The sequence below is a fragment of the Sparus aurata genome, chromosome 14 (assembly GCF_900880675.1).
Source record: "Sparus aurata chromosome 14, fSpaAur1.1, whole genome shotgun sequence".
NCBI classification, from domain to species: Eukaryota; Metazoa; Chordata; class Actinopteri; order Spariformes; family Sparidae; genus Sparus; species Sparus aurata.
Genome location: NC_044200.1, coordinates 7,077,141 through 7,104,497, shown reverse-complemented (window position 1 = coordinate 7,104,497; position 27,357 = coordinate 7,077,141). Strand labels below are relative to the sequence as shown.

Sequence of the window (27,357 nt, the reverse complement as noted above, 5' to 3'; positions counted from 1 at the left end):
TCGTTAGCATCAACTAAGACTTTTGGCGTTTGGTAAAGTCTGACTCAGATTAAATGTATTTTTAACCATTTTTATCCAGGGAAAAGTGACCAAACACGGGGGAGGAAGTCTTTAATTCTGTCCATTAGCTTCTAGCTTCGGGTTGCAGTATACTGCTTTCACGTAAAAAGTCCTCGAGGTAGAAGGACACAGTAACGACAACACAACGACGATGGCTTCTTTAACACCTCAAATCTCGGGATGCTAGCATTAAAGCTACACGTATCAAGATTTGTATTTTAACAATTGGTGGAATGATTATGTGTTAAGGGAAAAGTGTTTGTTGGAGTCGTGAACCCACAGAAAGTTACCACCTGACTCAGCAGTTCCCATTAGACCTAATTTATTTATTTGAATGTCTTTCAGTTTCATATTTCGTAAAGTATTGGCTTTGGTTCAGTCTCATCGCTGCTAACTAGCTTCCCTTGGGAGTTGGTTGGGACTCAAACGGAGCTAAAAGAAGAGGATATATTATTTACATTTTGACAGATACAGAAAGACAGTTCAGCCGTTCAACGTGTGCGCTACATCAACTGCATGTTAATATGAGATAAAATGACAGTGTTGTATTTATAGCTTGTTCAACTGCCAACAAGTGACCAAAAATATCATCTAAACTGCTTTAAAATGCTGTAGTTGAGATATGTTCATGTTTGCTATCCATATAGACATGCCTGCTGCATCCTTATTGGCCAAAAGAAAGAAAAAAGACCAAGCCAAATTGAAGTATAATCTATACCACACAAAATACAGCCCAGGGTCCGGTTCCAACCATCTCAATCTGGACTGCGACGTCCTTGTTTTAAAATAAAACAAGCTTTTAAAAAATCAATAAAAGGCAATTAAGAGACAACTAGCATTGCTATTAGAACCTTGATTCCCGACAGAGGGCGCTGTCTACAATTTATTTGGACAATAGATTCAAAGTTGACTCTTGCTCACTCACCCTCAAGCATCAAGTTACAATAGCGGTCGCATTTAATGTAACGTCCTTGAGCGGCTGTCAAGACGGAAACATGATTGAACTTCAACAAGCCACGATACAGCATGACCAATCCAGGGTTTTCAAGTCAAGATACTGGTATCTCAGCCTGGCTATGCACAGATTTGGACCGTTCTTTGTGCAACCTGACATCTGACTTCATGAAAGTGTAACACTACAGGAATTTTTTGATTTGTTTGATAAGGTTGAGGCTTTATGAAGTGATGACCAGTTTATAGGGGTACTTCTTCAATTTATGGTTCGTGAGGCAAGAATGTAAATAGAGTTAGTAAAGGTCCTTGCAAGTATGCTTTAACAAAAATGAAGGGTGGAAATGGCATGCAAACTTTATGTCACTGCACTGTCGTCATGCATGTGTGCATGCCATTGGTGCATCTAGAGAGTGTATGTTTGTTCTGTTCACTCATTCTGTGCATGTGAAGGTGTGTGTGTGTGTTTGAATCTTTAATGCCGAGGGCCTAATCTTTATTTAATCACAAACTATTCCGAGTGCTTCTCTGATGGAGACGAGAGAAGAATACAGTGGAGTGGATGTTTGGCTGGTGGCGTCGGGTTGCCAGGTTTTAGGGGGGGGGTCCAGAAGTAAATTAGCACCCCACCGGCAACTGAACACTTTGATTGGCGACCCACGGTTTCCACGATGACAGAGAGGCTTTCTGAATGGGGGCGAACCAACACGAGGGAGCAAACAGAGCGCAGAGTCAACACACACATACACACACAGAACTAATGTGGTGCCCCCTCTGTGTTTGAAACACACACTACCTGGACCTCAGAACAGATTTCAGCCTGAGCCAACACACATTTTCTTTTTAGTCATTAACTCTGTTCGTTGATGCTGGGCTCCGCTCGGGGTGCTCTGTTTGTCCACTCCACACTGGCGTTATGTTCTTCTCTGTTTACTATAGCACGTCAACTCAGAGGGAGGTAGGTGTTATTTCAGTGCCTTGGGGTTTGTAGGAATGGCTGAGGAGTTTTCGTGCCGAGGCGTGGCAACAGCCAGCGAAAAAAACACCTCAGCTAGATTCTTAAAACAGAGTGTCACGTAATGTGTTTAATATTTTATTTGCCTTTATCGAGGTAAAGGCGTTCTCTTGGGCATGCAAGTGTGTGTGGGTGTGTGAGGCAGCTTATCGAGGTGCATTCCAGATTTAAGTCCTGTGACTGTGTATGAGTTTCCAGACCAGCGCTGTACACATTACATACATTAGCTGATGAGCTAGTGGTGTCTTACAAGGCATTGTGAGTGAGCTAACAGGCTCCATTATCATGCAACTCTGCAGTTCCCCTTAGCTTTACTGGGCTTTTTAGCATCTTTTAGCTTGTTGTTTTGGTTCTACAGCATGCAGCTTTGCAAAAGGTTCCAATGAACATGTGACACGCCCCTCCAGCTTTCAGCCAAAAGGGTCATTCCTGATGCTTTCTTTTGATAATTAACTATTAAAGGTGCCATTCGTAACAATTGACCACTGTCGAATTCAAAACAAATAGGCGACAGAGTAACCGCTAACTTAAGCTGCAGTTAGCCAGTTAGCTCAGTTAGCCGTGCAGCTAGCTGTCCATATTGGGAATTGGGTGAACTGGATGAGTGTTTACACTGCTAGTACAGGAGCTCTGGACAAGGACAAGTGCTTATTTAGAAGACTGTATCTCTTTGCAACAAAATACAACTGTTATTTCTTTATATTCTGTTGAGTATTTTAATGTTATAATGTTTTACATATTGCACTTACATAAATATATTTAAAGAAAATGAAAAAATTGGAATACATAAAGGGATAACTAATTTCAGGTGGACTTGAACAGACTGCTAAAAACACAACTGGCAAATTGTCAGCAAACATACTCAGCTCATAGTGTACACACCGGACAGCGGTTGTCAGCTAATAACAACCTGTGTGGCCCTGGGCTGCCCAATTAAATTTAACATTCTCTAATTGGGCTACTGTTTACTAATTCTACTGTAGTTAAAACAAGCTGCACAGTAAAGCCCAAAGTAGTCCCAATAGATATTATATTGAAAGTTAATTTACTTATTAATTTCATTAACTCATTAATTTAATAATGATCAATGTCCCCATGTGGGCAGGAGATAGATAACTTGCTGCGCTGTGCGTCAGTCTTTGCTGAAGATCATTTTGGGACAGCTCCTGTTAATGAAATGAGGTCTGATGAACTCACCAGATGAATATCAAATAATTAATAAAAACAAACTAATTTTAATTAAACAGTATCATATCACATTCAACACTGGGATTGGCTCCAGCAGCAACACCCCGCGACCCCATGGAAAGGGATAAGCGGTTACGGACGATGACATGACATGACATATCACATTCATTCAAATCACTCCTTAGTGTTCTTTTAGCAAGAGATCTGCAGCTCTCAAACACAGATGACAGGATTATAACACTGACAAACGGCAACATTTTTGTAGCAGTTGAAGCAAAGAAATTCGCTTGGCATTGTCGAAAGAGATAGATTCACATGTATATGCCCAATCTTCATTCAACATGATGGGTTTTATCAGGAACGGTATATTTTATAGCAAGCCTGACCCCACCAGAAAAAGCAACAGCACTGGTTGTAAAGGGGTTGCAACGACCAATGTTTACATTGGTGCCAACCTCTAGTGGCCATACTGATTATGACTGGAGCAAAAGAGGAAGACAGGTGATCTAGCATTAAGAGCGAGAGTCTTCACAGGGAGCAGGTCAAGGGCTTTCCCTCAGCAGACAGCTGTAGATGTTTCATATGAAAAAATCATCATATGTTAAAGGTGCTGTATGTAAGAACCACTTATTTCTGTTAACTGTAGCTGCTGTCAGCTAGTTAGTTATATATGGGTATGCCAACATCCTTGCCAGTTACTTTAGCGACAAAATCCAAATAATTTGGGGAAAATGTTGAAACATTTTGAAATACGGAAAAAAAAAAAAAAACATTGTTGTGCTTTGCGAAAGAAGTTTTGAATGTAATTATACGCATCTAAAGGACACTTTCTTGAGCTTTTGTCTAAGGTGGTGGCCACTAGATGCACACATACGCACGCAGTGTGATGGCATCAGTACAAGGTCTCTTAGGGGAAAAAACAGAATGGCTTTTAGTTTCCCCTTTTAAAAGTCAGCTTGTCCTTGTTTCCCTGTACTGTAGCCATTACGCACGTGTCTGCTGTGTGTGCCTTGGTGTGCAACTGTGTGTGTGTGTGTGTGTGCGTGTGTGTGCGTGTGTGAGGGGATGCTGTCATCTTCGCACAGGATCACGGGATCCTCTCCCTCTCTGTGTGTACCACTGCAGAAATCCTCCCATCTGTCGCTCCTAATCAGCAGAGAGCAGCTTGCATGTACGCAGGGTCTTACAGTGGGATGACATTTCCCTCGCTCTCTGTATAGACACACACACACACACACACACAGATTACACTAATACTGACACAGCAAAGTAAACTGCAGCATCACATGCCCTTCAAGCCACTACTCATTAAGGCATCCTATTAGCACAGCCAACACCATGCTTTAATTTTCCGTCTCGGTTCATTTCTTTTCAGAGCAAAAGCTCCTTCAAAGCTGCAGTAATTACTATTTTTACGTTAACAATGGGAATAGAATCCTATGTATGATGTCAAAGTGCCTTTATCTATATGAAAAACGCTGAGAATCCATTCTGAGTATGTTGTGGTGCCTTTAAGCTCATTGTTTTGGATTTGTGACCCCTTGCCTTGCTGTTTTGCTTCAGTCCTTAGCGCTCTCATCAACCCCTTCCCCTGCCACAACAGACGGCTGTTTAAAAAGCTCCGCTAACCCACTGAACGCCACCAGGCAACCATTGAATAAAACACAGTTAGCAACTGGTGAGTGAACATAGTACCTTTAGCAAATCCAGAGCCTCATATTTCTATTTCGCGGATACATCTCACAGCTAAAACAACACCATGTACATAACTCAAGTAACGCAACTTTACTTACTTATTCTCACTTATTCCTCACCAAGCAGTTTTGGTGTATAAATCAAATCAAACATACAGGCTTTCAAGGGTACTGTGGATACCTGCGTAACAACCTGGGATTGAGAACGGGTACGGGTGACCTGAAACACGATTCAGAAAGCTAATGCCGTCCCTCTGTCTGTCTGATCATCAACGGTCAACTGTTTGTTAACATGTTAGCGATACTGACTGGGATCTAGCGTAGCCTCGCATGTCGAAGTGTTTTAATTCGTTTAGTTGAATCCTGCCTCTGTCAGTGACTCGAGTGGAAATGCATCCTACTTAATCACTCATTTATTGCGTAAGAACACATGCATGCATTGCACTTCCGACTGTAATGAAGCCACATGAGGCTTCTGTAGGTGTCTATCAGGCAGCTATCTGCAGTCATCACAACCAGTACAAACATGACAATGCTTTCAACATACGAATACAATATACGTACTGTATCTAACATAATGGCCTCAACGAAGCGTGAATCAGAGAAGTGGATTTTTAAGGCCAGAAACTCAAGCATCTGGCCGAGTAATTGCTGAGTCATCACTGATCAATATCCCTGAGTAACGGCTGCGGATCATACGGTCATCATGTGCCGCGGTGCAAGGACAAACCATGCCTTATTATCCTTTTGAGGATGGTCTTTTGTGGGATGTTTTGTGCTTCTAGCGACGCTGTAGATTTACATGAGATTTCCTGAGAGCATCAAAAATCCCCCCGCAGCACAATCTAACAATAGCCGCTGTATTATATCACGAGACCTCTCGGAGGTATTTGCGTATTGTAGCATGAGGAGGATAAAAATAGTCCTTTTCGGTCTCTCCCTCTCTCCTCCTCTCCGCGTCTATCTGTCCGATGTAACCCGCTAATCTCAGCTCTCGGCGTAAATAACAGACACTCTGGACCGAGCTGCGTCTCTGTTTGACAAGAAAGAAGGAGAGAAAAGAGAGAAGAAAGGGAGAACAGGGAGAGGACAGTGTTGGAAAGAGGTGTAGAAACTGGCATGAAGAAAGGGCAGTTAGAAAGAGTTATTAGGACAGAGTTGTTGAGTTTAAACCTTCAACAAGGTTAAAATATTTGCAATGACTACAACAGAGCCTGATAAGAATGAAAGTTTTCAGTTTCTGATTCAAACAAAGATCTGTTTCTAAAAAAAAAAAGCCAAAATCCACCGCAAGTCAACAATCTACACACTCCAAATGGAATTAAGCAAGACGAGTTTTAGTTTTTCGACAAATCAAAGTGATTGAAAGCCAGTAAAATCTACGTACAAGAACCTCCAAAGATATAACTAACTTTGTTGCGCCACGCTTACGTTAAATCTCTTCAAAATCCGTAAGTGTAAAAACCAAGTTACTAGATTAAAGGTGCGGTCGGCAATTCTGGACAGAGATAGTTGATTGTTGAGTCTCATTCCCGAGTTTGGGTTGGTGTACGATTGGATTTTGAGAAATGTAATATTAATGACAATAAACAGATTTAGGAGAGCTTGAGATGTTCTGATAGGTAGATGTTTTAACACTTTTGGACAGACCCAGGCTAGCTGTTTCCCCCTGCTTCCAGTCTTTGTGCTAAGCTAAGCTAAGCTCACTGACCCCCGATCTACTTTACAAAAATGAGTGTGGTATACAAATTCTCATCTGACTCCTGGCAAGAAAGCAAATGAGCATATTGAGCTGGCATGAATCAAAGCAGCTCTTCTTTCTTATTTATGCCTCTCTCAGTCACACGGCGTTCGGCCAATCAATGAAGTGACCCGCATCGTCTCCTCTCTCCCTCAGGTCTGTCCTGTACCCCCGTCCTGCCGCCACGTCGGGGCTCCTTCTACGTGGAGACTGGCACGGGCGTGTCGATCGGCAGCGTGTTGGCCTTCTGGTGCAGGGAGGGATACCAGCTGGTCGGCAGCGACAAAATCTACTGCAATGTCAGGAACGGCAAACCGCAGTGGAGCAACTACCTGCCCGTCTGCGAAGGTAAGTGCGGGTTTGATTTGGAGAATCAAGTCGATTTTTCAGGCCCCACCGATGTTTCCAAATGAGCACCCTTCTTAGTCTCGCATCTGGTTATGCGTGAAATCCGGCTGCAGCTCGCGTGTAAAACATCGCCGGTGAACTGGTGCAGCACCTTGTCATGCTCGGGGGAACATGTTTAACTTTTCCCCTCAAAAATTCAGACTTGGGAAATCAACCTCCCGCTGACTAGGGGAGAGGAAACAGGGCAGATCGGTGCTGCACTCAGAAAGCAGGGAAAAGGTCAGACGGACTGCACAGGGGCGATATATTCATCAGTCCAGGAGAATGCGTTGGACACATGCACGAGAAGTGCACGAATGGCTGCTTTTTAGGATGTTGGGATTTGCTTTCCTGGAACATTTGACGTGTTTGTCCTTTGGATGCATTTGTGTGACTGATTTACTGTCTGGCCGGAACCTGTGCCAAGGGCAATCAGAGGTGGCAACATCTTGCAGGCCGCTACTGATTTCTGTCGATCAACATATATATATGTTTTTTCCCCCATCCCACAGCCATCCCCAGGCCAGAGGACCGTGGTCTCAGAGTGGCCGTGTTGGCTTCAGTCGTCAGTGGCATCGTCATCCTCGCCATGTCCCTGTCCTTCCTCATCTGCTGCCTGCAGGAGCGATCCAGTCGGGACCGAGCCAAGAAGGAGGGACGGAGCAGGTAGGACTGGAGAAAGGGCTGTCATAAGTAACCCTCAACTTCCCCCGTTCTCAAACGTAAAAAAAAACCCTGAGCTTGATGAGGATCTCCCTGTCTCAGGCGCAGGGAGAAGCGCACGAACCGCCGCAGCGAGTGTTGGCTGGAGAGAGAAGAGGGTGAGTGGGAGGCGTTCCCTCCTCCCAAGATCTTCCATCTCTCGCAGAGGATGAACCCCCGCCTGGCTCCCGACAGCCCCCTCTACCTGACCGGAGGACTCAGCGGATACGAGAACAGAGGGTACCAGAGGTAACGTGGCACATCACAGAGAGCGAAACATGTGAACACAAAATCTGAATCAGCGAGAAAAGCTCTCTCTCTCTCTCTCTCTCTTTGTCCCTCACACAGGAGTCAGGAGAGTTTGCTGAAGGCCTCCATGCCGGGACTCTACCGCTCCGAGTCTCAGCTCTACCCCCATGTCGTCCTGCAGAGGGTCCCCACTCCCACGGCACCCTCCGCCCCGTCCGCTCCGTCCGCCCCCCTCTACCTCCACCTCCCCTCCTCCGCCTCTGCCACCTCCACGCCCGCCCACGCAGCCGCCCACGGCCAGCCCCACATGATGCCGCAGTATCCCACCCCGACGTACCCGCCCAACCCCAACACGACGGTGCCCGCCTACCCCCACCCGACGCCGGCGCCTATCTACCCCAACCCTAACCCGACACCACAGCGGCCATGGCAGTAGCTACGTCTTCCACTCCCTAGGTTCTAAGGCGGTAAACAGAAGAAGGTGTAGAAAAGGAGATGCAGCCGGTGTAGAAGCTCCCCCTGTCGCTGCATGCTTGGTGATCTTCTCCTGAATTTTGGAACTGAACACTGGAATTTCTCCTAAAGTCTTACTGGACTGCTGCTGCTGCACTCTGCAGGAGGAGGTCTCTGGAGGAAGTCTTGATTTCTTTCAGTCATCAGAAAGTACAAGAAAACTTCAAGTAGCCGGTCAACAAGGGAACAAAGGAAGTTTTACTGTGAAGTGTGACGTTGATGAAGGCAGAGTGACGGATCGTAAAGGACTTTGACTGTTTAGGCAGCTCAAATCTCTCAGCAGTGATTGATTTTTTTCAATAGTTTATCGTGAAGAGAAGGACGCCTATCAGCCCTCCTGACCTCCACATAGTCTAATCTAGACATATATATATATATATATATATGTTGTTTTTTTTGCTTTAAAACTAAAGACTTAACAAGGACTTCTGAAATCTGTGGGTCACTTTACAGCTCTTGTTAACATGTCCCTGGTGTTTTTCCGCACTGTGTGGAAAGAATAGTTTGACGGTAGGGATTAATTGGTAGCAAACACACTGTGATTAGAATGCCGCCGTTGCTGCAAACTCCTGAACGTAGCTGACTTTGTGCTGTTTGTGAGGATTTAATGACACCGAGATCGTTTTGAGCCGATCCTTTCTTTCTCACCAAAAACTGTCGACTAAATGTGATTCTTTTTTTTTTTTTCTGTCCCCGTCTTGTTTATTTTTCTCTGTCTGTGCTGCGGCGACACATTCTGTCACATAATTATTTATGACAAAAGCTTGTTCTGTGGCCGGGCAAGCTCGACTTGTGAGGTACTCCGGCGAAGTCATTCAGGGCTCCGCTGATAGATTCAGGAAACATGTCGAATGCACATGACAAGGATGTAGACTGGGGTTTAGACCTGGGTGGAATAACGAGCCCACAAGTAATTGTCACAACTCGAATCAATGAAAGTGTGGTTTGAGTCCTGAGATAGGATCGGACAGCAAGTTGTTAATCATGCACCAAAAATGTACTTTCTCTCGTGTGATGTAACCGAGGAGGGCGGAACATTTTTGAAGCGCATCGACCGTCAAACTCTGGTTCACTTGAATTCTCTGAACTTGTGGATTCTGCTCCTGATTTCATTGTATTTAACTGAATAATGAACCGTAAACCTTTACCATCCCCCTGTCCTATGTACATGCATTTTTAATCTTTATATTTGTAGTCAGTTTACACTCTAGCTGTTCTTTGTATTTAACAGAAGGACTCGAGTAAACACACTAACGAATCTGCACTTTACATTTTTTGAAAGGGGGGGGCGCCGGGTTTAAACAGCTTATTATTGAGCTATGTGTTGTGTAATAATAAGACTGCCATACAAGCTGAATAAAGAGACGTTTGTTTAGTCGAACGGTTCGCAGCGTGTGTTTTCAGTGTGTGCTGTTCTGACAGAAGGGAGGAAGAGGATAGAATAGATGAAGGACGGAAGGAAATGGATGAAGGAAGAGAGAAAAGGAGGGCTAAGTGGGACATAATTCATTACGGTGTCATGACAGTCGAAAAATGAGAAAATGACCTCATTTGCCTGCAGAGCGACAGTCTGTCTGGACTTGGCTGACACCTACTCCATGGGACGACGTAGGCTGGAAACCTGACGTAGCAGTAAATAATAAGATCAGGGATGCTTTACTGACAGATGTGCTCAGTCTGACACTGATCAGAAGTGAGAATCAGACGCATCAACATGCCGATTCACTGTATAATCAAGGAGAGGAAGGGTACGTTTAAAGCCTGCTGTTCTCAGATTCTGCTCCATCAGTCCGGCACTTCAATAATCCATTACACTGATATATACAACCTGGCTTCAGTGTTGCGGTTTAGTGAAGTGGAGAGAATTTCAATGTCAAAGTTTGGTATATTTAATTAATGGGAAACTATGTTTTCTAACCCGAAAAACTCCCCGACAAAATAACTGTTTTATCATAAAATCAGGATTCAGGAACAGAATCTGAACATTACACTCAGTTGTGTCATAAATGAATATATATATTTATTATTTGTAATGGTGAAATTTGTATCACTTCAATGGACTTGAATTCATACTGAAAATACTTAAAATACAAGGTAGCTAACTGGTGCGAACTGTGGCGGGAGCTAGCTGGTTAGCTCAGTTAGCAGGTCGCGGTCCAGGCTGGCCTAGCAACGGCCCGCTAAGCACCGCTACACATTGAATGGACGTCATAACGCGAAAACTGTTTCTCCTCCACATTCTGTGGATAGTTCAGTTTTGAATGTTTAGGACCAAAATTCTTATTCTTGCTGCACCTTTTTAACGTTAAAGATGAAATACAAGTTTTAACATCCGGCCAAAGATGTCTGTGTTTTCCCCTGTTTGTCTGGCGTATCAACACGACAGGTGGCCAATTTTTACACAAAAACAAACAAACAAACAAACGAAAGAGCGAAAGAAAGAAAGAAAAAGAAAGAGAGAAAGCTGTTGTTGTTCACAGATGTGCACTGATTACAGTTGGTGAGGATGAGCACGATCTGCATGCAAAGTAAAACTGGTAGGAAAATCAGGCAGTCGAACAGACAGCAAGCCATCAAAATCAATGCAAAGACATACATCCAATATACAGTTTTGCATTTAAGCGTGGAAAATCCGCACCTGCTCATTTGTTTTCGTCCGTCCCGACACAGTAGTCATGTGGGGCCTGTGCTATGTTCAGGGTGCTGAAGAGGCTTTCAGCGTGCGAGGAAGCACGAGCTGACCACAGTGGAGGAGAGAGGACAAGGAAGACGTGCAAAGAGGTAAGCTGGACAGGGGAGGGAATTTTAGATCGCAGTGTATATTGATGACATCTATTCTCAATTGACTGTGACTGGAATTTATACCACAAAAATATTACTTTTAAACATTTGTATTCAGACGTGAAGATGTTTGAGATCCATCAACTTGTATGAAATGCGACTGAGATCACTCAAATTTGCAGTAGAGTTCAGCTTGTGTAGAATATCCAAGCCCTATGGCTGTGTTTCTGAAATACATAAAAACGACTGACTTAAAAAGTCAGTTCACCGAAATAACAACAAAGGCACATTTTCTCACTCAAGCCATCCGTCCAAGTTGCGAGGTAAATGCCTCCACCTCGAAGAATTTGTAGAGCTCACAGCATTTGGGGGAACTGAACAGCAACAGTTTCCTCCAAAAAAGAGTTACATCTCATGGAGCACAAAGTCTCCTCTTCTTCCCAAAAATAATCTTCTAAATTTGGAGGGCCGATGCAGGACAGTGAGCAAAGAAAAAACAGTTTAAGTACTCATGAGTCATGTAATATCTTCATGAAGATAAGTGTTAATAATCATTCTCTTTGACTTGGCAGGACTCGTTGAGAAGAGAGACTGCATCTGTATCCGCACACTGAGGCTGCAGCATGCGTCATGAGTTGAGCCCCGAGCTTTCGGCTGTCTTTATGCACTGTCCCTCACAGAGATTGGCGGACATCCGGTTTGTCACGGACATTTTCACCCTGGTCACAGGGGTGGCGGCTAACACTGCTCTGCTTTGGCTATTTCTGCGGGAAAGGAAAACACTGTCGGCCTCACAGGTAGGTACACCGCTCCCGACTCGCTCTGAGGCATTTTAATGTTACGTAACAGTTTGTCAACTGGGCAATCTGGCTGAGTTGAGGTCAGGTGGACGTTCTCCTAAATTTCTGCGTTATTCCAAAGTAAAACTTGAACTTCAGATAGAGAAAGACACCATTAAACTTACTTACATAAAAAAGGAATTATACGTATAAATGGAATGTTCAAATATGCAAATTGTACATTATCTTATGGCAATATGCATTCATTTGCATACATTTTCAGAACAGAAATCTGGACATTGGACAAAGCCAGGTCCAAAATTGTTGTTGTTTCATATAAGACATATAAGAGTCAAATGTTAGACTCCATAAATCAGATAATACTGTCAACAGCAAAAAAGAAAAATAATTTTTTCCGTTTTTTATGAATAAAATGACAATAAATCGGTTAATAAAATGTTAAATCAGGCTATGAATGATCTATAAACAAACCCCTCTGTAAAAAGCCCCAGAATATAGATACTTATAAAAGGTTTGATGTATGTAGATGCTGCTGAGGAAGAGATTTACAGCTGTAAATCACAGTCCAAAGAAAAAGATAATTTTGTTTATAGATGTTGTACAATTCCATGTTTTAGAAACAAAAATTGTGTTCAGGTAAAACATTTTACAAAATACAACCATGAAATTTCCCTAGTTGATAACGTACATACCACAGTTGTTTTTTGTATCACCTAACATTTTATGCTCAGACATGCTAATGAGACTATGAGACATACTCATTTGCATTTGCATAACCATAACCCGACTTCCTGTCAAAAACATCTATCTCGAACTGGGGTCACTGGCTTGCTAACCTTGTTGCCTGTAACGTCCCCATCATCCCCCCACTTCCAGATATGAAGTTTAGGTCATAAACAGGAAATGTGAAACTGGAACTGACACTTTTTGTAGAAAAATGTCTCTCTCTAAGTACATGTGACATGAACAAGTCTAGACATATCAGTTGTTTGCAGGAACGTTAACTTTTAACATTTCATCCCTCCCTAAACTTGAATCTAAACCTGTTTCTGAACCTCTGTCTTTCAGGTTTTAGGTTTGAATCTTGTTGTGATGGATCTTGTCTACCTCTGCATAATGCCTGTCAGCTTGATCTACGAGTCCGCTGAACTAGGTCAAGTCAATCTTTCAGGTAAACACTGCCAGAGATCATTCACAGTGACCACTTCAGTGACAAACAAGACACTTAACTCTATGTCCGTATCCAATTCCCTGATGGTCTGATGCCGTCTGAAACGATGAGTTAGATTACTAAGGGAGCTCAGTGAATATTTAATTCTCCACCTTTGTCTGATGTTAACTGATAATCTGAATAGGTTGTTAGAAAACCCTCAAATGTGACTGTAAAACCCTTTAATTGTCTATTCAACAGACTCTTCCGCCATTGTCTGGCAGGATTCCAACACTCCACATCAATTGGATGTGGCGAGAGATGTTTTCAGTATGTTCAACCTGATTGGCTGTCCCATGCTTCTGGCCTGTATGTGTACCGAGCGCTACCTGGCTGTGGTTAGACCTGTGCTGTACTTGAAACTGAGGAAGTGGGAGTACCGAATGGCTGTTTCCACTGTGGTGTGGTGTGCTACCTTGACCTTCTGTCTGGCTACAGGTAAGTGTTTGGTGAAGAGTTCAGCATAGAAACTGATGTAAAATACTGACCCCCTCTTCCTGAATAAAGCCTTGAAGGAGATTAATACCTTATCAGCACCAATTAACCACTGAATATTTGGTCTTCTGAAATGCCCGGGCAGGTGTATATATGCATACCATGCAGGATTTTCCAAAAAAGTAGTGACTCATAAAAAAACATCACTCATCACCTGGTAGAACCACAGCAGATCCTTGTCTTTTTTTTCTTATCATCTTATTATTTGCTGTGTTTGGGTTGTTTCTGAGTCAGACTTTGAGCAGTGGTGTGTAGAATCCAGCCAATAACATTACGTAGGGTGTGGGGTTTAAAAAAAACATAGCGACCATGTTGCATTGCTGTATCAGTCTCTTTCGTCAACTCTTAGTCACTTATGGATGTTTAAAGAGCTGCTGCTCTGTGTGACGGTTTGACCGAGGGTGAGGTTGGCCTACACGTACACACACGTGTAGGGCAGAGAGGGTGGACCGGTGGAAGCCTGCTATTCAGCTGCATTTACACAAGATCCAGACTGTTATGCAGAGGTTGCATGAGCAATGAGCAATATTAGCAGTGGTTCTCATTTTAAAGATAAAATCAGTTTGAATTACCACAGTACACATTCATATTTTGAAATTTCGATTTTCACTTCTTCTCACAGGTTTGGTGAACAATATCACATTCATCATGATTCCTGTCTCAATCATTGACTCCTGCCTCTTCTTCCTAATGCTCGCCTGCCTTGGGGGTGTGGTCTGGTCACTGTGGCAGCCAAGTCCTGCCCACACCACGATTGGTAACCAAGCCTGCTCTCAGTCACCCTTTAAGAGACGGGCAGTGGGTAATGTGTTGGTTGTGGTGGTGCCTGCGGTGATATCTTACCTACCAGTTGTGGCAATGGTTCCCCTGATTGTATACTTAATTTATTGGGATATCGTCTTGGAAGAGGCCCTCTGTTATGTTTTTGAATCAGCTTCGATGTTCCCCAGGCTTGGTTTGCTCATAGGGCCTCTGTTCTATCTCTCCAAGGCAAGACAAATGTGCTGACTCGGTGGAACAGAAATTTGATAAATTGAGACACGGTGAATGTGTGAGTTATTGTTGTATCTTTTTTGAAGCTATCATATTGTAAACAATCATCAAACAAATGAATAAAAATCTAATTTTTAAATCAGTGTTCACGCTGTGAGCTACATGATCAGTGGATCACCACTGCCCTGTTTCCCTTTACTGGAAACTCAGGGGAAGTCAGTCAAACTAGCCAACTTTGTGTAGTCTTTTCCATTAGATTTCCACAACTTTTGCTCATCTATGTATTTTTAATTTTGTATTTTAATAAAATTACGTAATCATCTCTCCACCCAGAAATTGATTCATTAAAGACTATATTATATTTAGGTGTTTGTAAAACCATGTTTTGGGTTTAGTGCCTTGTTGTAAATGTTATGTATAAAGCTTTCGAAAACATTTTATATAGACTGAAAATCGTAGGCACTAGTTTGTTCAACATTTAGGGAAAAGATACCAGAAATGATTCCATGTTTTAATATAACAGGTATTTATTATTTTAAATCTTAAGAAAATAGTACCACATCATCAGCATAATGAAAATTGTACAAATAGACAATAGTCGAACACATGTGTCTTGAACTAATTGCTATGGCCAACTTTTCTTTTGTAAGTAGAAATATCACAAAACTTAAGAGTATGATACTATACTGTTTTCAATAAACAAACAATTAAGGATCTCAGATCAACAAGGCAACATTGTGGGATAGCCTGGCCTTGCATGATCAGTCTGTCCTTTTACAGATTTGTTCTGTGTTTTGTTGGCTTTATTTACACCTTTTATCTCTGAGTTTGTGTATATAGTAATACACAGTTGTAGCACATCTGATATGAATATAGACGGAAAGCTGTTTCTTTTAAAGAGAACTTTTTAAATTGTATTTAATAATGTAACATTTCATAAGTGATCCTGAAAGTGATTTCCATTACCTTACCTCCAACTGTACTGCATTTTTTAAGGTCAACACACCTCTCTCTAAATAAATTATTCAAAGATAAAAAAATTTATTCGTGTAATCAAATTTTTTTTTATCAACAGTGCATAAATGAAATTAAGGTCCCCTAATAAAAGACAATTATGTGTAAAACCGCAGTTCAAGTCGCACCAGTGGTTGTTATCAAGGACACCAGGGGATATTTACAACCATTGTAGTTGCAACAAAACTAGGTGTTTTTTAAGAAGACCTGTGGACATTTCCAATGGTTTGTGGCAACCAAAACTGGTATTTTAATCCAAACAGTGACGTTTGTATTAAATGAGTTGCTATACTTGAGATTCCTGCCTTGTACAGAAATTATAGCTACTCAAGATGGTAGGACAACATTTAACCTATGCTAAAAGAAAAAACAGAGTTCTGGCCATTTCTGAAAAACATTATTTTACTTTCAAAGGCTTCAGCCTCCATTCATTGTTACAGCAGATACAGCAACGACAATTCGCACATACATACACATATCAGACATTTTGCCTTCTGATAGCAGGGCATGATAAATATGCTTAAGTGCCCATTTTAAATGGCACTGATGGCAACAGAAAGTATTGTCCAGTACCAACAGTTTTGCTTTAAAGCCAAAGAGAGCGCATAACGGTTGATTTACAATTGAACCTTGTCAAGGCAACACAATCACATTATACTTTCAAGATTAGAGGAGCCAGTGATATAACCAGAGTTTACATGTGCTGTATGAAGGCCAGACACTGACTGTAAAAGTAAAATCCACCTCCACACACTCTTACACTGTTGAAATGAGTCTGCAGTACATTCCAGTGGTTATAAAAGCAATTTACTTTTATCCGAAATAAATAGTTTGATAATGTGATCATTTGTGATAGTGGCCAGTTTGATCAGTCTTTTGGCTGTATTGCATTGTGGTCTCTTTTTTTGTTCTTTTTTTTTTTTTTCTTCAAGCAAGCATATCATATTTTGCTATTAAACTCTGTTACAGTGGGATTATATGAATTTGACCAGTTTCTTCTGGTAGAAAAGTTTTGTTTTAACAGTGTAGAGATGCTTCGAGGTGGATTTTCTTTTAAAAGTCGCAGTTGTGGTCATTGGACATTCACAAATAGATAAACTGCAACATTACTGTGTCTCCCTATCAACACAAATACTATGGCTAATTTCTGTGCAGCGGTACTGCAGTTGACAGGAAGGAGGAGGGGGTAATAAGACATGACACAACAGCATTAAAATCCGTTCCTAAACACATGTTGGCTTGTCCTGTTCATAACACTGAATAACATTCTCCCATCCATGCTGGACCTTCCATATTTTCCCAGGAGTTCAGTGCACAGTACATCACCTTCACAGAACTGTCTGGAGTACAGTAAATATGTGATATGTGAACACATGGTATAGGCATACTAGGGCTCAGTCCTTTAGTGCACATTCAATATGAAAACAGACTACAACAGACAACATTCCATGTAAAGACCCCCTCAATGATGGGATTTTCTATGTTCTAGGGATACTTTCTGGACTTTTACATACAACCTAGCAGGTCACATTCCTCTGCTTAAGTAGAAGGTTTCTCTACATTTCGGACGTCCCCATAGAAGCATGATTTGTGGCATCACAACTGGTGGTCAATTAGGGTCCAACATTTGGAGCGAGAACCCTTCGATATATGCACAAACACCTGACTTTTTTCGCTAAAGGTTGCATCAAGTGGTTCAACTTCTGAAACGAAAGATGTATTGTTTAGTTTCAGCTCCCCTCTACTAACAGAGGAACATCAGAGGAACCTGAGTTGGCAAACAAGTTGAATGTAGAGGCTGTTTTCCATGCTAACTGTTTTATCCTGGGACCAAGACTGTAAACAGGAGTAAATATTCAAGTATTCGTTTAATTAAAAACAGTCCCAAAGTAAAGCTTTCTCCATGTAACCCATTTCCTCTGCAGGTTCTGATAGCGCTAGATGGCTGGTAAAATATGACACTGTGTGTTAGGTGTCAAATCCTGTGTCCACATTTGTTTTTAAATGGGAATTCTAGTCATTATTTTGACTAGTCCGGGTTTATATGCATGTGTGATGGTTTAGGTTTTGGTTTGGTCATTTCCCGTTTAATATTGGATTTTTTACCCCCTTGTGTCATGTTTTACTTTCCACTTCCTGTCTTTGTATTTTTCCCACCAAACCGAGAGACTGAAAAGACACAGACTTAAATACACAAGGGAGGTGAGAATAATAAGAGGCAAGTGAAACTAACCGGGCAATCAACAAAGGAAGGGAAAAAAACACAAAAACAGAAAGTGGAAAGTAAAGAGAGCAACACGCGACACAAGATGGTTGCAGTGTGCTGACAAAATCATACATGCTTTCTGAATAATTTCAAATAGAGAAATAATTAAAATCGTCTGGTCCAAATGATTCAGTACATGTGGTCTGTGTGGCATTGGTAGATCTTCCAAACGGAGTGTAACTGGAATAGTAGTGGTGGTGGCTCTAGTGTGAGGCCCGAAGCATATTTGCATATTCAATTTTAGATTCTGCAATTCTTAAAGAAGGAGAGAAGGGGTAGACATTCTTTCAGCCTTCCTCAGTACTCACTGGACGCAATATCGGACAAACATCACTTAGCAGTGTGCTTTTTTACATGACTTAAAATGTGTCTGGAGGGGATCTTTGAAAAAAACAGAGTAAAAAAGAAATGGAACAATCATGTTATGAAAAACACGTAAGTCATTACCGGGTACCAAAAGCATTCGCACATGTCCAAAGGTTTGAGGAGTTTCTCTAGCAGCACTGCACATGGCAGGAGTCCGATTCTCCCCCGGACCTTTGTCGCTCACTGGGGGGGGGGGGCAAGCAGAGCAAATATATTCTGCAGTGGAACGTCTGGGTTTTAGCCCCTCTGAGGATGCTCAAGTGTCACTGAGGAAGACACTGACTGGCTCCGGGGACACTTTAACCTCACTTCCCGTCAGGCGAGCGCCAAGGGGACCAACAAGGTAATCACAGACACAATAATTCCTATAGCCTTCCAGCGGTTAGGCTTCCTCGAGTGTGACATGTTGCAGCCTTTGGTACAAGTCCAGTGGGTTTAATTGTGCAAGGCCAGATCAGTCGGTCCCGGAACGAACAACTGAGTTCTCGGCAAATGGTAAGAAAACGGCACAAGAGCATATGAGAGGGGCTGGAAGTCTGTTTGCCCCCTTAAAAAGGCCAGTGTAAGTCCTCAAAGTCCCCCGATTGACCCATGTTTACATCCGTCTCCAGCAGGCTCATGATGACTGCCATGGCTGCTTCGTCGCTGCTGAAGCTGCTCAGTCCCGGCACCACCATGCTGTCCAAGTCCAGCTGGGACAGCTCACCTGGGTGACACAAAGAAAATGCAAAAATCCTGAGAAACTCTGGAATATCACCTACCTGCAGTAATCAATGCCTTCCATTAAGTGTTAATGAATTGTTTTAGATTAACTTTTTTACATGCTGCGTTGCTCACTTTGTTCCAGTGTTCAACCTGTTCAATTATTACAAAAAAAGGTCCAACTGCAGACCTTATGTCTGGGGACCCCAGGTCTGTGAGAGTGGGTTCTTCTAAGAGTGTCTATGCCCGTCCAAGAGCCTACAACAGCTGATAAGCGATCGTGTAAACAAGCGACCCGCTCTCTTTTCTCTCTCTTCTCTCCTGAGCCACTTTTACACCAGCCTCCAGACGATGGAAAAGCCAGCTACAGGTCATCTGGTTTATTTTTCCATTGTTCAAACTCAAACAAATTAATACTGGAAGCACTTATAGAGCTTCTGACAGCTAGGGAAAAGATCCATCTTATAACCTTTTTGAAAAGATCCCAAAGCCGGGCCTGTACTCCAAATGGTTCAACAACAGCTCTGAATTCTCTTTGATCTGGACTCGGAGTGCTTCAACTTTTCATACATTTCCGGGCACAGGAACAGATATTTGATATATTTCCACGGATGGTTACTCAGAGAGTGGGTGGGAACAAAATGTCTGCACACATAAGCCACTTAAGAGCCTGAATGTACCAAAGTTTAACGTGTATGTCTGGCTGTGAGTATTTTCGCTGTTGAAATAGCTCCTTTACCAAAGACTTTAGCAGTGGATTTATAGTAACCCTTTCGACAGTACCTGTGCTTTCAGAAGCTGCACTGCTAGCGCCCACTGCTGTCCCTGAGTCAGAATGAGACTGTGATGAACTGCCTGCCGCCTCCTCTCTGCTGGACGCCTGCAACGAGTTGTGTTACGTTAAAACACTGCACAGGTCCTCACGTTTCACCTTTCTCCACTGCAGCGTGTGATTAAACCCAGGAAAACAACTTGTAGAAGTAGCCAATGTCTTAACATGTGTGTGTTTTTTTTGCAAATATTAAGTACTTTTTACTTTTAAAGAAGCTTACATAGAATCTTTAAAGGGATAGTTCGTTTTTTTTTTAAGTGGGGTCATATAAAGTACATATCTATAGTCGATATGTTTCCTACCGTAATCACCGATCAGCGCAGCCTCAGTTTGGAGAAGTAGAGAGCCGCTCCAGCCCAGACGCTCAGCTTTGTACTGCAGGGAACGGGGTCCAGCAAAAAAGCGAAATTAACCACCTAAAACAAGACTCCCCTAAAAAAATTTACATTAGTTCAACTGTACGTTGTATAGGTAAAATTCACACCGCTTGACATCACTGTCAGACCGCGCTTTCTTTTGGCACTACATTTTCTCAACCACAGAACCTCCGTATCCCTACGCATCAGCGTAACTGGGCAACAGCTGATCTGCGAGCGGCGGCTGGACGAGAGGTTTACTTTCGATAAAAACAAAACTTAACTCTCCGTATCCTTCCACATTAGCGCTCATGCGTAGGGATACGTGGGTTCTGCGGTTGAGAAAATGTAGTGCCAAAAGAAAGCGCGGTCTGACGGCGATGTAAAGCGGTGTGAATTTTACCTATACAACGTACACTTGACCTGATATAGATTTTTTTAGATGAGTCTTGTTTTAGGTGGTTAATTTCGCTTTTTTGCTGCAGTACAAAGCTGAGCGTCTGGGCTGGAGCGGCTCTCTACTTCTCCAAACTGAGGCTGCGCTGATCGGTGATTACGGTAGGAAACAGATTGACTATAGATATGTACTTTATATGACCCCACTTCAAAAAACCCGAACTATCCCTTTAAGGACATGTGTCTTGTATTCCTGTGCAAGACATCTCCAAAATATGTTTGTCTACATCACCAGAACTGTCGCCTTTAATTTGCTCGACAAATATCAAATGTATGAGAGACTGGCTTTAATATGCATATGAACACCACATAGCACCGACATTAGCATAGAATTACATTGTCGCCATACATTTGCATAAACAAATCTACCCAAATGTCAGACGCATTTCCATGTAAATTCCTCAGCCATTTGAATTAAACGTGCTTATGACAGTAAAACAGGAAAATAAACTGAAATGTGTTTGTGATGATGACGAGGTCACTCACACTCCTGCTGGTCTGTGGGGAAACCAGGGGACCTTTCTCCTGGGCCGAACCAAACGGACTGGGAGCTCCGCTTGAGGGAGACGAGTTCACCCTGCTTGGAAACAGGTAGCCACAACTTTTTAAAACATGCTAAATATTATAAATAATTTGCATGTGTGTGTATGTGTATATACACACACACACACAAGCGCGCACACACACATATATACATACGGTCTATGCCTTATTTGTATTCTATTCCTCTTTCGTTTGTACCAATGAATTTCATCCATGTCCATGGCAATTTTTGACCAGTTCCTCTCTTCAAATGTAAACCTCCAGTGTCATACACACAGTCAGGGAATAAAGCGTTTTCGGCCTCGTTTAACCATTTTGTACATGTAAAATGCACCTGTAAGTGTCAATGAGCTCATTTGCGATTTGGGTCCCTATGCTGCCTGCGTAGATCATTGTGCCACCACCACTGGAAAGGCCGGGAATTATGGGTATTTGCTTTGCGTCTTCTGTGAGAGAAAAAGACAGAGAAATAAACCTTAATATGTATACAAAAAAACAATAAGAGATACATGCTCATTGGATTATTATTTATTTCTTACCCTTAAGTGCTTTTGAGCTGCCTGCCTCCTCATCTTTAGTGTGAGCAGGCCCCCTGATGGCGCAAAGGAGCAGTTATTCTGCCGTATCCATGAAATGACTATATTTTGAAGGGGCACTTTGTAGTTTTGGAGAGGAGATTTATACTTTGTATTTTTTTAGTTTTTGACTGCAGTAATGAATAAACAAGCTGTTCTCACAGGAAAACAGTGTTTGACGCTGGAAAGGTGGCAGGGTCCGCCGTATATAAACAAGGTAAAACAGTATGAAATTGTGTTGCCCTTATCCTGTTAATTCAGCTAGAAAAACAAAGAGGGTTTCTTTATTACATTTGTTTAGAGCATGACAGAAATCAGTCAATGAAGATCTTTCTTTTCTGGTTAATATTTCTTCCCCAAGACCCCAGAGGGCACCTTTAAAGTTGGGCAAATGAATCAGTACTTACGAGAGAACCCTGTTTAACGACACGATAAACTCAACTTCTTTGGTCCATGGATTCGTGAAACTAAACCACTGACTTTGGAGTGACACGTAGACGCCGTATTTTGTCTTGAACTTGTAGCACGGCGTCTCGATCTTCTCTTTGCTTCGGAGGGCTGCCGAGAGATTGGACACGGGTGTCACCACAAGTAGAAAAGGGAAGGGTCCAATTCTTTTAACTTCTGCACAGCAAAGCACAATTTCTAGACATACATGTGAGCGCTGCGCTTTTCAAACATGGATATCAATTGTTTAAAAGGTCCAGTGGGCAGGATGGGTGGGGTATTCATATGAATATGTAGATACAGGAGTGTCTTTCTAAGCTATGACTCTTAGTTTCAGGTCACTATATATATATATTAATTAAATAAATAATTTAATAATAAAAAAAAACATGATCATGCATATTATATGCCTTTTCCCAGGTCTGCTGCAGAGTCAATTGACTCGGGTTTGGTTTTATCACCTTGGCTCGGCTCTGATCTAGACGTAAGACCCCGGTGAACTCGAGAAGTGATGAGGCGTTATCAACATCTGGTGTTGGCGCGTAAATAAAGAAGGAATCTGGGATGTGGTCTATTCAAGGATGTTTTATTTCTGGACATGGTGTTGGAGGCAAATTCCCCTTTATTCCTATGAAAGCTGCTCAGTGGTGCTTTGAAGCACAAAAAAGCTCGACTACCCGGCTATGAAAATACATGGATTGCGGACCAAGCCGGCTAACTTCTGGTTTAGCACCCGGCTAACTTGAAGGGGGATAAAATGATTTCTGAACTGTTTCTGGCGCATTCATGACGTCAGTGACATTACGCTTCAGATAAAAATCACTTGCCTGTGGGAAGTGGGAATGAGGACACTAGGCAGTTTTTAGAGGGTGTACCTGGGTCTAAAAAAACCAACAACTTTTATTCAATTTCTGCCACCAGGCTTAATCCTACACACTGGACCTTTAAACAAAGTTAAGGTTGTTGACCGTGGTTGCTCTGCTCCATCACCTTGCCTGTGTTTCTCTGCGAGCTGCTGCAGGTCGTCCTGGTGGAAGTACTCGTAACACGACGTGCCGAGAATTTCCTGCGGCAAGTAGCCGATAACCGTCGCGGCTCTGGGGGAAACGAGAGGGAGAGGAGACGGGTTCACTTCTCTGGCTTTATCTGTCTCTTCCGTTGTCTCTCAGGATTGTGCCAGTTTAACAAAACTGAATGAAAGTGAGAGCTGTATTAAAGAGCCGCTACACATGAAACATTCAGCAGTCACACGTATGGGAAGTTTGATAAAATGATTCACTATACTTGTGGTATGAATTTACTTCCCAAAGCATGAGAAGAGAGTTTCATGTGATGCCATCAAGTTGCATAGCTCCTTCTGAGAAACAACAGCAAAGAGAAAGGATTATCTCCACTGACAGGCGAACTGCCGCAACTCTGCAGAGTCGAGGACCTCCTCACCGTTAACACCGCCTCGGCCATTTCTTTCTCAGCAGAAACCACGTGTCGAGAACAAATCCATGACTCACGGGGAGGGAGACACATGGTAAATCGTGCAGAAGTCGTTAAAACTCACCGTTGGTCTACGAAGGTGAACTTGCCGTCGATCGCGCAGCGCGTGACGAACTCGGCGGGCTTGACGTTGACGTCTTTGGAAGGCTGGTGGGACGCGTGGGGGAGGAGGCGGCACACCGTCACCAGGCAGGTCAGGTTTGAGGTTTCCTTCTCGGTGTCGCCCTCCGAGTCCAGCTGGCTGCTCGGCCAACTCCGCATGTATCCAGTGCAGTGGAGGGTACAGTATCTGTAAGACTCTGTGACCACAATAAACAAGGAAGTGTGTCAGATTGTTAAAAAGTCAATTACTGTGATGATTGCCTGTAAAACTGCATATATTCAAGCTTCACGTTCAGGGGGAAAGAGCAAGTTTCCAACAGTTAACAAACATGCATTTGTGATCTTCCTGTTTCAAATGTGTTTATTTAAATCGATTTTAAAGTGGATGTAATTTATAAATTACACTTTTTAGAAAGCCTCAGTGGTTCTGACAGTGTGTTTCCCGGAGAAACTTTAATCTCGGCTTGTTCTTTCGCTGTGTGAATTGGTACTACTTGTCTCAAGTCCCAAGTGAAATGTTAGCACTTATGTTTCTGCAGTCCAGGGGTGTGATCAAACGACGTTACAGGTACGGGACACGGCTGCAAAGCCAGAAACCCGCCTTCAAAACTGTTTTTCAACGTTTGTGAGTGTGAAACTACTACATATTTTTCACGAGAAGTCAGGACAAATTTCTGACAAAAACACAAACTTGACCTGACCCAAATTCTGTTTTTATGCCTAAACCTAAACAAACAGGGGTAACGTGCTGTCACAACATAAGACTGAAAGTGTAACCTAAAGAAAGAGAAAGTTGGTAGAAGACAAAGAAATGTAAAGTTTCAACATATTCAGGATTTGCAGAAACATACATCATTGACATTTATTCCGGTGACTGGGTTGGTACTACTATGACACCAAGTGAAAGAAGCCAGAGTCAGAACAACTATCTTTTTTTATTTTTCATTTGTCCGCTTCAACCTCTCTGATTGGGCGCTTACTTGTTTTCACTAACTTTAGACTGTAACATGCAATGTTACGGCTTTACAGCTGCTGGTAGTTTCTAGGGTCATTTGGGGAAAATATGGATGCTTGTCTTTTCTTATTAAACGCAAAAAATAAATGTTTACATTACCGTTTTCAACCCATGACAACGACAGAAAGCGCCCCTAGTGACTGGCTTCCTCGTAAATCACAACAATGTATCAAATGGCAATGCGACCCAGTGGAAGAGGTCGCTCATAGAGATGATCCTACGGAAAATGATCATCCCAAATCTTCTGTTCCGTTTGATTTTAACAGAGCTTTATATGTATATGTGTATGTATGAGTGTGTCACATACAGCATTTGCGGCTTCGTATGACTTAAAAGGGGAAAACATGTCCCTGTATTGTATTCAAGGCCTGCTTCTGCTGCCCTGAGTGGCTTTGTAGGTTATACTAGCTAGATTTTGATAAATAAAAAATGCATGATGTGGTTTTTCATTTAATAAAGTCACTGAAGTTATATTATTCTTACAGCGTTTCTCGCCTTTCTTCTCTATATACTTCAGTGTAGTTGCTGAGGTTGGCCACTGAGAGGCGCCACGCTTCCTTTTTTTTTCAGTCACTACTATTAGGTTTACAGTAAGTGGAGTTTGGACCGGCTTCCTTCTCTGTGGTTATACAAGGCTGTGATGCTGACCTACTTCCTGTGCATGACCACGTTTTTTTGTAAATTGTGGCATGCGTTTGGGGAAAAGTCGGAATTCTTTCCACCGAGAAAATTAGATCAGAAAAAGCCACAACAGCGTGTGCTTTAACAGCAGAGATCGGGCTTCTTTTTTTCTTATTTTTTTTGTCAGTATGTCATCACGTCTTTGTTGCTGCAACGCTTAGGTAACTATCGATGTGACGTTTCATTTATTTGGTTTGGAGGTTCCCAAAAATGTGTTAAAGAAACAGGATGTGCTGGGAAAACAAATACTTTCTAACTAGAAGCTACAAAGATAAGACAGTAGTGGGAAATTTAGGTCACACAGCGGTAGAAACAAAGGTTCAGGTTCCTCAACTTAATTTCAACCCCAGCAGATTTTTACCAACAGGTGGAAGGAGGGCGGTCACCCCCCCCCCCCCCATCCCCCTTCATCGACTCTCCGCCAGATCAAGATCGGATCATTTCTCTATTACCTCTTACACAGGCGAGGCAGGGCATATATTTTCCACTGTTTGTTTTCCACTGGTTGCCTGAACACTGACCTAATTGCTGAGGAACACATTTAAATATCTTATTAATCTTTTGGTACACATCCTCCCCCTCCTCCTCCTCCTCCTACTTCTCGTCTGTTTGGGCCAAAGAGCCCCGCAGGTCCGGCACTGAATATGACTGTGTACATAAAGCAGAATGATTCCAATCTTTTCAGGCAATAAATTGGGCAAGCAGTTCCTCTCAAGTGCTCTCTTGAGAGAGAGCGAGAGAGCGAGAGAGAGAGGGCGGGGTGACAGAACTAAAACGATCCAAAATAGCACTAATGTATCATAGCTGTGGATCGGAGAGGACCGGCGTGTTTCTCTGTGTTTAGTTGTAGTCTGTGCGTTTGGATTTGGCCATGCTCTGCTGTAGGTGATACCCATCGCTGTAATCCTATCAGTATAATATTACGGGCCAAATGGGCTTTCACGATAACACACCTGGCCCCAGCAGTATTTTGGTAAACAGTTCCGAGATTAGTTGTTATCCAACCTCACCCGAAGAAGCAGATGAGTGGGCATCAAGGCACAGAGCTCACTCGGCTGGGTCAGTAAATGAATTAGAGGTCGATGCTGGACCAATGTGAGATGAGATTCTGGAGTCGCATAGCCAGTAGCTAACGTTATGTTGAACACTTTCACACCTGTGTAAAAAGATTCATTTATTTCCTGCGGGAATACAACACGTAATAAAAAATGTTTCAAAAACTAGTCCACTTCACAAACAGAGAGGTTCCAAACAGTCTATGTTTTCTGGCATTTGTTTCATCTGCTTTCTTCAGCACATCCCATCTGGTATTTCAAGTGGAGAATCATTTGGAAATACTTACTTGAAAATAGGACACGGTGTTGAGCAACAGGGGCAGCAGGATCAGTGCAGCCAGTGGTCATACGAACTAAAGCCAAGCCGAGGTTTTGTGTCTCTATCGTTGCATATTCACTGTTGTTTTGTGATTCAACAGCTCAGTAGGCTCCAACCTCATGGAGTACCATTGCACTGGTTCAGACATTAGCTGATTAGCATCAACCGTTTCATTCATACTTCACATTCATCATTGGCTCATTCACCAGTTGTGCAGCCATCAGCTGACTAGACACGAGCAAATCAACCAAGCGGGTATACAGCTATTACAATCTGATACTTCCTACTTCCTATAACTTAAAGGAGGTGTATTAAGCTAATTTTCAGGGTTTTGACTTTCTTATTGGTTACTACTAGC

At 42.5% G+C, this 27,357-nt stretch overlaps 3 protein-coding genes across 15 annotated transcripts in view; 2 read left to right on the top strand and 1 right to left on the bottom strand.

Moving 5' to 3' along the window:
• Positions 1–9,881, top strand: part of LOC115595435 (sushi domain-containing protein 3) — a 37,453-nt gene extending 27,572 nt beyond the window's left edge. For all 5 annotated transcript variants that reach the window (XM_030439927.1, XM_030439926.1, XM_030439925.1 and 2 more), the window contains 4 exons: positions 6,806–6,997; positions 7,549–7,702; positions 7,802–7,987; positions 8,087–9,881. In XM_030439927.1, the coding sequence (XP_030295787.1) occupies positions 6,806–6,997; positions 7,549–7,702; positions 7,802–7,987; positions 8,087–8,423 (869 nt within the window). In that variant the 3' untranslated portion in view covers positions 8,424–9,881. The remainder of the gene's footprint in view (positions 1–6,805; positions 6,998–7,548; positions 7,703–7,801; positions 7,988–8,086) is intronic.
• A 2,041-nt stretch (positions 9,882–11,922) lies between these two features.
• On the top strand, positions 11,923–15,795 carry LOC115595679 (P2Y purinoceptor 1-like). The gene is made up of 4 exons (XM_030440447.1): positions 11,923–12,078; positions 13,150–13,252; positions 13,493–13,729; positions 14,409–15,795. The coding sequence occupies exons 1-4, from the start codon at positions 11,944–11,946 to the stop codon at positions 14,792–14,794; spliced, it is 861 nt and encodes a 286-aa protein (XP_030296307.1). The 5' UTR covers positions 11,923–11,943; the 3' UTR covers positions 14,795–15,795.
• A 382-nt stretch (positions 15,796–16,177) lies between these two features.
• LOC115595677 (aryl hydrocarbon receptor nuclear translocator-like protein 1) overlaps positions 16,178–27,357 on the bottom strand; it is a 29,052-nt gene continuing 17,872 nt past the window's right edge. For 5 of the 9 annotated variants that reach the window (XM_030440438.1, XM_030440440.1, XM_030440441.1 and 2 more), the window contains 8 exons: positions 23,892–24,126; positions 23,327–23,433; positions 22,297–22,447; positions 21,854–21,906; positions 21,649–21,760; positions 21,258–21,351; positions 19,911–20,007; positions 16,178–19,131 (listed from right to left, as the gene is read on the bottom strand). In XM_030440438.1, the coding sequence (XP_030296298.1) occupies positions 18,974–19,131; positions 19,911–20,007; positions 21,258–21,351; positions 21,649–21,760; positions 21,854–21,906; positions 22,297–22,447; positions 23,327–23,433; positions 23,892–24,126 (1,007 nt within the window). In that variant the 3' untranslated portion in view covers positions 16,178–18,973. The remainder of the gene's footprint in view (positions 19,132–19,910; positions 20,008–21,257; positions 21,352–21,648; positions 21,761–21,853; positions 21,907–22,296; positions 22,448–23,326; positions 23,434–23,891; positions 24,127–27,357) is intronic. The other 4 variants (XM_030440439.1, XM_030440442.1, XM_030440444.1 and 1 more) reach the window with 3 other exon arrangements.